This window comes from Scyliorhinus canicula, chromosome 8 (genome assembly GCF_902713615.1).
Source record: "Scyliorhinus canicula chromosome 8, sScyCan1.1, whole genome shotgun sequence".
Lineage (NCBI taxonomy): Eukaryota > Metazoa > Chordata > Chondrichthyes > Carcharhiniformes > Scyliorhinidae > Scyliorhinus > Scyliorhinus canicula.
In genome coordinates this window covers 137,063,070-137,074,769 of record NC_052153.1, presented here as the reverse complement: position 1 = coordinate 137,074,769, position 11,700 = coordinate 137,063,070, and the positions used below count along the sequence as shown (strand labels likewise).

General features: G+C 46.9%; 1 protein-coding gene across 2 annotated transcripts in view; it reads right to left on the bottom strand.

Moving 5' to 3' along the window:
- Positions 1 to 1,262: 1,262 nt before the first annotated feature.
- Positions 1,263 to 11,700, bottom strand: part of cetn3 (centrin 3) — a 43,499-nt gene continuing 33,061 nt past the window's right edge. The window contains exons 5-6 of one of the 2 annotated variants that reach the window (XM_038805300.1): positions 7,598 to 7,735; positions 1,263 to 1,712 (exon numbers count right to left, since the gene is read on the bottom strand). In XM_038805300.1, the coding sequence (XP_038661228.1) occupies positions 1,669 to 1,712; positions 7,598 to 7,735 (182 nt within the window). In that variant the 3' untranslated portion in view covers positions 1,263 to 1,668. The remainder of the gene's footprint in view (positions 1,713 to 7,597; positions 7,736 to 11,700) is intronic. The other variant, XM_038805301.1, reaches the window with a different exon arrangement.

The window sequence follows — 11,700 nt, the reverse complement described above, 5'->3', positions numbered from 1 at the left end:
TATTTTGCAGTCCATCTCGGATAAAATAATATGCAGTTTTATTATTTTTCCTGTCAAAGTGGACAAGCTTGCACTTTCCCACATTATACTCCATCTGCCAATTTATTAAAAAAATTCTTTAATCTATTTCTATCCCTTTGCAGACTTTTTACCTTCTCTCAACAACCTACTTTCCTTTGTGTCATCAGCAAATTTAGCTATGATGCATGCAGTTCCTTCGACTAATTCATTGATACAAATTGTAAATATTTGAGGCCCCAGCCTGATTCCCGTGGCACTCTACTGGTTACATCTTACCATCCTGAAAATTACCCCTATATGCTGATTCTCTGCTCCCTGTTGGCTAATCAATCCTCTATTCATGCTAATATGTAACCGCCACACTCTTATTTTGTGCAGCAAATATAGTGACACCTTATCAAGTTCCTTCTGGAAATCTCATCTACAGGTTCCTTTTATCCACGTTGCTCGCTACTCTCTCAAAATAAAATAGTCAAGCCTTTTCATGTGAAAAACTTCGATAACTAATTAATGATAAATGTAAATATCTCCTTGTCCTATTCCTGCACTACCTCTCTTGTACTGGTCTTCAACGATTTGGGTACATGGATAATGAATGGTCAAATATCTACTCTGTAAAATCTCTCCTGATGTGTACTATATACATAAAAGGAACAAGATAGCATTGGAAAGATGCAAGGCACAAATGGAGTTCTAGTAACATTGAAATCAGAACTGATTCTTAATTCACTTTACTCAAATATTGCCTTGAATTTATTCAGTAATCATCTATTCATAGAACACCTAGTGCAGAAGGAGGTCATTCAGCCCATCGAGTCTGCACCGACCCTTCAAAAGACCATATTGAATTCGAAAGGAGGGTCAAAAACTAAATGGCTTGCTCCTTATAATTTTAGAAGATGGGAGTTAAAAACCCTTAAGACATTTAAGAAACTACTCTATGCAGGGTGAAACCTGGAGAGGTTCTTTTGGAACAAGGGAGGAAGAATGTGTGAAATTCACTTAAGTGATCTTAATTCAGCTCTTTGTGAACTTTGGTGACGCTATTTTGGAAATAAATCTTTAAATCAGTAATGCATTTGGAGCTGGGGATTCAGGCACATCAATAAAAAGAAACTCTGCACTATATTCAATCTAAAATGCTTGATGACAATGGTATTTAGTACCCAAGTGAAGAATGCTCTGTTCCAGTTTCAATTAAAGGATAGAAAAGAATTTCACAAAAGAATAACAAACTTTGATAAATGCAGGTGACAAATATCTTTATTAAAAACTACTTGCAGTACCCCACAATGGTATTAATACAATCATTTTGAAAGATATCAAAAGGAATGGATCGAGTGTAAAAACTGTGCTAAGGTCATTAGTAATGACAAAAATAAAATTATGGTATTTAACACTTCAAGGTTTCTAAACAAAGTAAAACTACTAACTATTATACAAACAATTTTGAGAATAATGACAAAGTGAATTCAAAATTCTTTCAGAAGCAGCATCAAATTACATTTGATTGGTTTTGAGGAGGTTAGCGTAGAAATCCTCAGGGTCCTGTGCTTCTTTTTCCTCCTATGCAGTGCTTGAGAAGTGACAACTAAAAAGCCCTCGAGAAATTGTTCAATACTTCTGCAGTAATTTTTTGCATAAAGGTTAGATGTCTCCAGTCATAATAGCAATGAATTCTTCCTGGTTAACTAAGGAAAACAAAAAACATTTTATCTGGAAAAGTTTTTTTTAAAACAAATTTTTATTAAAAAATCAAGGTGTTGACATTCATCCAGATTAATGAGATGGCAGGAATATTTTAAGCACATTAATCCAGCGCTTAATGCACCATAACTGAATATATTTTGCATTTTTGATGTTGGTCATATCTCATGAAGCTTATAAAGAGTACAAACCGTAATCAGTGTTCAGAGACAACACTCTCCTATCACAAGGTCACTCAGAGGGATACTAACCTCTCATTCTATTTGACTCAGAATTTACAATACAGAAGGAGGCCATTCAGCCCATCATGTCTGCACCGGCCCTTGGAAAGAACACCCTACTCAAGCCCACACCTTATCCCTGTAACCCCGCCTAACCTTTTTTTGGACACCAAGGGCAATTTAGCATAGCCAATCCACCTAACCTGCACATCTTTAGACTGTGGGAGGAAACCGGAGCACCCAGAGGAAACCCACGCAGATATGGCAAGAAAATAGACTCCTCTCAGGCAGTAACCCAAGCCGGGAATCGAACCCAGGTCCTAGCACTGTGAAACAACAGTGCTATCGCGTCGCCTCTTCGATTTTTAGATGATGAAAAAGTGATTGCTCTAGCATAACACATTCAAACTATATTGAATCATAGAATTCCTGCAGTACAGGAAGAGGCCATTGGCCCATCGAGTCTGCACCGACCGTCTGAAAGAGCAACCCACCTAGTCCACTCACGCCACCCTATCCCCATAACCCCATCTAACATGTTTGGACAATGCGATTAGGGGATAATTTAGCACAGTCAATCTATCTAACCTGCACATCTTTGGACTGTGGGAGGAAACCGGAGCACCCAGAGGAAATCCAATCCACGCAGACACGGGGAGAAAGTACAAACTCCACACAGACGGTCACTCAAGGCAGGAATTGAACCCGAGTCCCTGGCGCTGAGAGGCAGCAGTGCTAACCACTGAGCTACCGTGCCGGCCACTGTGCTGTTTTCTGCTGCATACTACTACAGGATATGGAATCTTACCAATCATTAAGCCTATTTTTGAGCTCCTGATCTCATTAGGAATCAGTAAATAGTAAAGATACGTGAGCCATGGGGGCAAATCCCGTAAAGGTGGTAAATCTCAAGAGAGGCAAAAACCAGAATTTGCAGCGGCGAGGTTTCCAATCACAATCTTTCCAGCCCCACCCACCCCCATGACTCGATCAGGTTCACGCCCAGGAAGGGTGTGAAACCTGATTTGCATGATTTTGCATGCATTATAATATACTTATCAAGCTTAATGTCACATCCTCCATTCTCAACGAATCTTCCCACCCACCAACTGTAACATCATGGCGGTGCAAATCATTACTGCTCTTTCAAAATGACATGACATCCTAGAGGGAGGATGGAGGCGAGCACAACTGGGCACCGGGGAGTCCAAGAGGACAGAGGTCACTGGGCAGCCCCAACAGGGGAGTGCGGGTGGAAAGTAGGAGACAGGGGAGGGCAGCTCGCAGGTGGCCGCTAATGTTGCGTTCAGTGGACTATGAGCACAAATGCTGCGGCTGTAGCATGAGATCCCACTCGCTGTGGTGGGTAGGGGCCCATGAGGTAGAATAAAAGCTAATTACTGTGGATGCTGGAATCTGAACCCAAAGAGAAAATGCTGGAAAATCTCAGCAGGTCTAGCAGCATCTATAGGGAGAAAGAAAGAGCTAACGTTTCAACTCCAGCTTTGACAAAGGGTCACCTGGACTCGAAATGTTAGTTCTTTTTTTTCTCCCTACGGCATCTGCCAGACCTGCTGAGATTTTCCAGCATTTTCTCTTTGGGCCCATGAGGTAGGGGTGGGATGTGATAATCACCTTGAGCCGGGCCAGACTGGCTAGGCAGGGTGCCTATTTGCACTGCATGAAGGAGGAACCTATTGTACGCAATTGGTATCCTGAGCTTCGTGCAGGTGAAACTAATTGACACTCATGAGTTAACCCTTAGCATCATCTGCTCGCCACGGTTTCAATTACAAGGCTGAGACTCAATAGAACATGACAGCGTAGTACAGGCCCGTCGGCCCTCGATGTTGCGCCGATCTGTGAAAACAATCCAAACCCATCTACACTATTCCATTATCATCCAGATGTTTATCCAATGACCATTTAAATGCCCTTAACTCAGTTTTAGGTTTCACCGCTGTCAGTGTGTGGCTCTGGAACAAGTGCCAAGGAGTCACATAACTCTAGCGCAAGGCACCTCCAACTACATCCACCAACCCACTGCCAAGACGAACCTCACAGTCCAAACGTCCATGGCCAATTTGCGATGACGGAACAGATTTCCTTCCAGAAACCAAGTTCTCAATATATATATGATATATAATCTTTATTAGTGTCACAAGTAGGCTTACATTAACAGTGTAATAAAGTTACTGTCAAAATGCCCTAGACGCCACACTGTACTTGTTCGGGTACACAAAGGGAGAATTCAGAATGTCCAATTCGCCCAACAAGCATGTCTTTCAGGACTTGTGGGAGGAAACCGCAGGACCCGGGGGAAACACATGCAGACATGGGCAGACTCTGCACAGACAATGAACCAAGCTGGGAATCTAACCCAGGACCCTGGCGCTGTTAAGCAATAGTGCTAACCACTGTGGTATATGTCACGCTGAGTGCGAGGGAGGGGACACCCAGACTGATCATCAGTTGAGAGTCAAAGAGAGTGAGAGCAGATGCCAGGGACAGTCCTGTTCAGGAGATGGGAGGGCAGTTGAGATGAGAGTGCGCGATCACAGCTGGCAATGTTCCTGGACTGGCTAGTCCCAGGTCAGGATGGCCAATGGGTTAGGGGATGTTAATGATCAGAAGCTGGAACAGCAATCTCTCTAATTTCTCGCAGGATACCAAACAATTTGGGGATGGAGCCAGTGGAGCTCACAATGATCTTAACTCACTGCATTGGAGGAGAAACTCCAGCAGCAACGTGTGGCAACACTAATGATGAGCCAATAATTCAAGACTAGGGAGCTTCAGCCATGGAGGAAGCTCAAAAGTGACGAAGACACCCCAAGAGTATACCGTACACTGATCTCTTTCACAGAGCTTTCCAATAGCACATGTCACTGGGCACTGTGGCTCACAAAGGAGACAGTGGAACACCTTTATCATGTCCTGGCAAACTTGGCTGCACATGGAACAGGAGGATAACCGCTCCCAGTAGCTGCAAGGTCATGGCAGCCTTTATTTTCTTTGACTTTGATCGTTTCCGGGCTCCACCAAGGACCTGTGTGGCATCTCGCAGGTGTCCGCCCATAAGTCTGTCCGTGAGGTCATGGATGTGCTGTATGCAAGGACTACATTGAAGGATCAAGTCAGACAGTATGCAAGTTCTACAGGGTTCGGACAGATTGCAGGCTTCACATACATGCAGGGGGCAATAGGCTGCATTCATGTGGTTCCGCATCCCATGGCACCAGGAAGTCCCCTTCATCAACAGGAAGGAGTTCCACTCCCTAAATTTGCAACATGAGGTATGAGTCATGCATGTGTGCACATGTTTTCCAGGGAGTGTATATGACAACTTCATTCTTGGCCAGTCCCAGATCACTAGACTTGAGGGACACCCCCGCCACAGGGAAGGCTCCTCTGGGACAAGGATCATCTTCCCAGGTCGTAGCTGAAGGCGCCTGTGTCGATCCACAGAAGGCTGCAGAGAACCAATACAACAAGTCACACAATGCCACGTGCTCAGTGATTGAGCAGTGCATCGGACTTCTGAAGATGCATTTCTGCTGCTTAGACAGATCCTGTTGAGCCCTGCAGTATAGCCCCCAGAGGTTGTCCCGCATTGCAGTTGTTTGCTGCACCCTCCACAACATGGCTCTGCAACAGGGTAAGCAACTGGCAGAGAAAGTCCTGGAGAAGCAGCACATGGCCTCAGACAAGGAGGAAGAGCAAGAGGACGCCGAGGAGGAGATTGCTGAGGAGGCCAAGGATTGAGGCCAGCTGGGTGACAGGGGACTCATGGAGCAGGACTAGTTGGGTGGACAACTGAGTGCCCACTCAAGACATCATCATCCCTCTGGGATGAGGGGGGCAACCACTCACTATTCAGGGAGATGGATATGGGGTGTCCACGACTGCCTCTTGACCAATGCAGGAGGGTGATAATTTGAATGCGGGTTACAGGGTCAACGGCAAGGTTCTGAGGAATGTGGAGGAACAGAGAGATCTTGGGGTTCATGTCCACAGATCTCTGAGGGTTGCCACTCAAGTGGATAGAGCCGTGAAGAAGGCCTATAGTGTGTTCGCATTTATTAACAGGGGGCTGGAGTTTAAGTGCCGTGGGGTTATGCTGCAACTGTACGTGACCATGGTGAGGCCACATTTGGAATAGTGTGTGCAGTTCTGGTCACCTCACTATAGGAAGGATGTGGAAGCATTGGAAAGGATGCAAAGGAGATTTACCAGGATGCTGCCTGGTTTGCAGGAAAGGTCTTATGAGGAAAGGTTGGGGGAGCTAGGGCTTTTCTCTTTGGAGTGGAGGAGGATGAGAGGCAACTTTAATAGAGGTTTATAAGATGATAAGGGGGATAGATAGAGTGGACGTTCAGAGACTATTTCCTTGGGTGGATGTAGCTGTTACAAGGGGGCATAACTATAAGGTTCAGGGTGGGAGATACAGGAGGGATATCCTAGGTAGGTTCTTTACTCAGAGTGGTTAGGGTGTGGAATGGACTGCCTGCTGTGATAGTGGAGGTGGATATTTGAGGAACTTTCAAGCGGTTATTGGATAGGTACATGGGGCACACCACAATGACAGAGAGTGGGATAGCTTGATCTTGGTTTTGGACAAGGCTCGGCACAACCTTGAGGGCCGAAGGGCCTGTTCTGTGCTGTACTGTTCTATGTTCTATGTATGACGCGCAGTAAGGAAAGGTCTGTGAATCTCCTGAGGTACTGCTAATGTTGGGACTCCCTGGCTGATCTTAAATTAGACAAGTGACCAGTGTTCCAGAGCTTATAGTGCCTAACTCCACCCATGCCCATGCTGTGCACCTACAGTTACTTAACCTTATATTTCTTAACCTCTCACTATGTCTAGGTGTCCCCAGGATGCACATCTGAGGTGGTGGCATGCTGTCTACCATGCCCTGCTGCTGGAGATGCCCTTGGCAAGCGTCCTCCAGAGGGCTGGGATCTAGAGGGCCCAGGCCTGCTTTTGAGTGGCACTGGTGTTGCAGTGCTACCATGTTCTATTCACTGATCTCTGGAAGGGAGCAGTCAGATTGGCAGGGCACTCCCCAAGATCTCCTGGGTGGAAGGCCCCAGATGTGCACCACTGGATCCTCCTCCCTCTGGGTGCTCATGAGCCCCTAGGTCAGTCCATGGGATGGAGGGCAGCATTGAGATCCAGAGGTTCCACCATCCTCTGGTTCTTGAGTGTTCATGCCTACCAGTGCCTGCACCATGCAGGTGATGCTCTCAGCCATCAACTGAGCTATGCTTTAGACATCATCCGCCATTGATCTGACTTCAAGCCCCAGGCTCTCCACTGTAGCCACCACCCTTGCCGTGTTGGCCTGTGGCCTCGCAATGCCGTCACCGTCTCCTAAAAGAGGCGGCTCTCTGACTCCTATATTTGGCCTTGCAGTCACTGAAACCCTTTCCTGGAATTCCCGGCTCTACCTTCGCATCTCAAGCAACTCGGGGATAAAACAGCACCAGAGGCACAACACCTGGTTGGGGTACAGTGGAGTCGAGGGATCTAGCAGAACTCAGACTGTCCAATCCAGGGACCTTCCTGCCTCCACCTGATGTGATCAGCAGCAGTGGGTCACTATCTGGTGAGCACCAGAGACCTGCCTGCTTAGAATGCCCACCTATGAGTGTGTCTCTGCACTGGGGGATGGTGCAGGTGACAGAATAATTTGTTGACCTCTTCCAACATTTCCTCTGAACCGATATGGAGGGTTGGCGTTGGATCCCTGGTGGTGAATAAGCCAGGCTGGTTGGCTTTCCTGCAAGGAAAGGGACATGATATTAGAACATGGCGAGGTCAGAGATATGGAACACACAACTCACATGAATTTGGGCAGCTGGATGAAAGTGCAGGCACCCTAATTTTTCTCTCTCAGCCCACCTTTCTCTCGGTGCAGGCACACTCCTGCGAACTCCAGGGCTCGCTCCTCAAAAGGGAGTCAGGATCCTTAGCTCCATCATGCTACTGACTGTCTTTGCTCGCAGTGGCTGTGAAGCAGTGGTTAGCATTGTTGCTTCACATGCCGGGGTCCCAGGTTCGATTCCCGGCTTGGGTCATTGTCTGTGTGGAGTCTGCATGTTCTCCCAGTGTCTGCGTGGGTTTCCTCCAGGTACTCCAGTTTCCTCCCACAAGTCCCGAAAGACGTGCTGTTAGGTAATTTGGACATTTTGAATTCTCTCTCCGTGTACTAGAACAGGCGCCCGAATATAGCGACTGGGGACTTTTCACAGTAACTTCATTATAGTGTTAATGTAAGCCTACTTGTGACAATAAAGATTATTATTGTGAATGAGTTTATCCGGCAGGGAGACAAGTGGAGCTCTGAGCAGGCCACCTGCTGGGTGAGATGGTGATGAAACCTGGTATGTGCGTGCATTGCGCAGGAGCAGGGATGACTTATGAAGAAGGGAGTACCAAGGAGATAAAGCTGGTGGGTAATCTGGTGGTGCTAAGTGACAGTATTTGGGGTCCATGTGTGGTGGGCAGGGGGTGACTGAGCAATTTAAATGCAGCAACCCCTGGATGGAACTGCTCAGATGACCCTCCCGAGTGGATGAATCTGACGGTATGCACCACAGAAGCGGCGTTTTGCACATGAGAAAATGCCCCCCTCCAAAAACTGCACTCACACCAACAGGGCTGGTGGGAATTGCACCAGTTTTCGGAACCAGAAATGACACCTGCGATTTAGCAGCCACGCTAGCTGCATGCACAGATCCTGTAATGGTCGGTAAACCCCACAAGAGGCCAAAAACTGAATTTGCGCCACTGAGATTTTGGTTTCTGACATTCTGTGCCCCTTCTGATGACACAATCAGGTTCACACCCAGGAAGGCGCGAGTCAGATTTGCATACTAGTGGGCTTGATGCCGCTACTTCTGCCCTCCACATATCTTCCCACCCAGTATGACATCATGCGGGCATGAATTATTCCGGGTTTTCAAAAATGAAAACCAGCTGTGATGACAATGCTGGAGCACAAAGGCAAATATAGCCCCCAGGTGGTGAAGAACAATCCTGGTCAGTGCCCAGGGTGGCAGTGCCAGGCCTCTGGGGAGTACCATCTGGGGGGGTTTGCATTATGTGGTGAGGGGGCAGGGGTACGTCCTGATGCTTGTAAAGGGGAGTGCCCCAATTTGTGTGGTGGTCAGAGTCGCCCTGATGCTTGTTCTCCATGAATGTGGGATGAGGTTTATTTATTGTGCCAATTAGGTCAGCTTTCAAAGATGGCGCCCCAATTTCTGTGAGCTGGCGTTGCCAACTCCTATCAGTCTCTGTTCCACCAGATTGATGATGCAAACCATACCCTTGATTCTCTGTGCACAGTACCAGAGAATCCAGATAGAAAACCTGGCAGTGCAGCTGGAGATACACATTTTCAGTCCAAAGCTGATGCTCTGATAAATTTTGACGATTCCACCCATAGCCTAATTTAAGGAAAATTCCACCCACTTATCTTTAATAGGCACAGTGAGATCCAAGTAAGTTGCAGTTAGGAGAGCTCCAGTCATGATACATCCCTGATTGGATTTCAGTATTTTCATCTGCCCCAATGTAAAGTTGTTCGTTGTTTTTTTTTTTAAAACACTCAACTGGATAGTCACTAAATGTTCCATTTTAGTTGGCACTGCAGATATATGATAGTAGATAGTAATTCAAAATTGTGGCTTGGGTCGCAACATTAGAGACACTTCTGGAACCAATCGTGCCTCCAGATAACAGAAATCCAATGGGACTGCTTTCCGAAGGAGGAAGAAAACATGGAGAAGCAAGCGCAAGCTGGTAGGGGCATGCAGCAGTGCCAATCTATTCTTGTAATAGATATTACAAGAAATTCCAGGATTTCTTCAAAAGCATGCAGCCGTCCCTTTAAAAAGCTCATGGGTAGGCCACTGTAGACTGGAAACACTAGCTAGACGTGCACAAGTCTTATGCGGGAGCTCTTCTACTGATTTAGCAAAAGGGACCCTACAGGAGCAGAAAAGAAAATAAAAGCCAAGAGATAGTAGCTTACTTCTCCGCTGCGGCCAACTGGTGCAGGACTACAGGAGCCGGCGCGGAAGAAAGGCGGACCAACCCGAGAGGCCGGCCCACTGATCGGTGGGCCCCGATCGTGGGCCGGGCCACACCGGAGCCCCCCCCCCCCCCCCCCACCCCAGAGTGAGACCTCTCTTCTCTCTCTTCCTTCCACCCCCCCCCCCCCCCCCCACCCCAGAGTGAGACCTCTCTTCTCTCTCTTCCTTCCACCCCCCCCCCCCCCCCCCCCCCCACAGGCCACCCCGGACTCTTCAACGCCGAGTTCCCGCCAGCTCAGAGCATGTTAGAACGGCGTTGGCAGGACTCAGGTTTTTGCCACGGCCGCTCGGCCCACCTGGGCCGGAGAATCGAGCAGCGTGTCGCGATTCGTGCAGCACCCCAGGGACTCTCCGACCCGGTAGGGGGGGGGGTCAGAGAATCTCACCCGAAGTTCGGAAGGGCTGGAAAGATAAGACTTTTGAAAACAAAATTGAAATCACGCGAGGGTAAATTGTAGAGAATTGTTTTCACTGGTTTGCAAATCATTATGAAAACAGGCAAAATTATGTGGGGTTGTGGTTACAATTAGATCAGCCATGATCTTGTTGAATCATGGAGCAGGGTTGAGAGGCTAAGTGGCCTATTTCTAATTTGAAAGCGAATATAAAAAGAAACAACACAGGAAATGGTATTAAGAATAGATAATATTAGTTATCTAGCAACTGTTTATATGCTCTCAGAACATGGAGGGGAGGGGGTTAGGTATATGCAGGTGTGAGGCTTTGCAAGGAAGGTATTTCTGACCTTCCCAATAGCGCCTGCATCCTCATAATTGGCAGCAGTGGTGACAAAATCAAGGATGAGCCGGCTGTTAGAGTGGGTGGAGGATGTCTGTGGGCGATGTGGTAGGGGCCCTGCGAACCAGGTTCATATGTTTTGATCCTGGCGAAAGCTGGAAAGGTTTTGGGATAACGTATTCAGTCCAATCTCAGGGGTTGTATATGTAGATGTGGAGCCCTGTCACCTAGAAGCCATATTCAGGGTGTCAGACTGGCAAGAGCTGCAGATCTTTCAGGTTTGGCCTCGCTGATTGCTCACAGGCACGTCTTGTTGGGTGGAGGTCAGCTTTTTCACCCTGTGCCTCGGCATGGTGGGGTACCTGCTGGAGTTTTTGAGAAGGTGAAGTTTGCACTCAGGGGTGGGCGTGTGAAGGGTTCTCCAATTGTTGGGATTTGTTCATCATTCACTTTCGGGAGTTGGTTACCCTTGACTGTTGAGGGTGGAGGGGTTGCAGAGGTTTGTTTGGGATTGTTTTGTATTGTAAAATTGTTGCAAATTTGCTAAATTCAAAAAAATAACTGTATGTACTCAAAAACACAATTTTTATGGCTTTATCTTGATAAGCTTCTTCAAGTAAAATCATTGGCCTCAACTCAGCAAGCCCCTGAAAGCATAGCTAAGTTAAAAAGAACTTAAGGATGTCCTTTCATATAATTGACAGTTTCAGAATTAAAGATTTACCAATTAATTTAGTTCTGTTCACAAGAACGGAGAAATCTGCAGTGTCAGGCTTGGTAGTCCACTCAAAAATGAATTAGAAGCTTAAGATAACCTCTTTGATAAATACCAGCCATTAAATTCACGAAATAAATTCCCATAACTATGACAAAGTCCTCAAACAATGCAAGTTCCACCAGTGTATCAAAT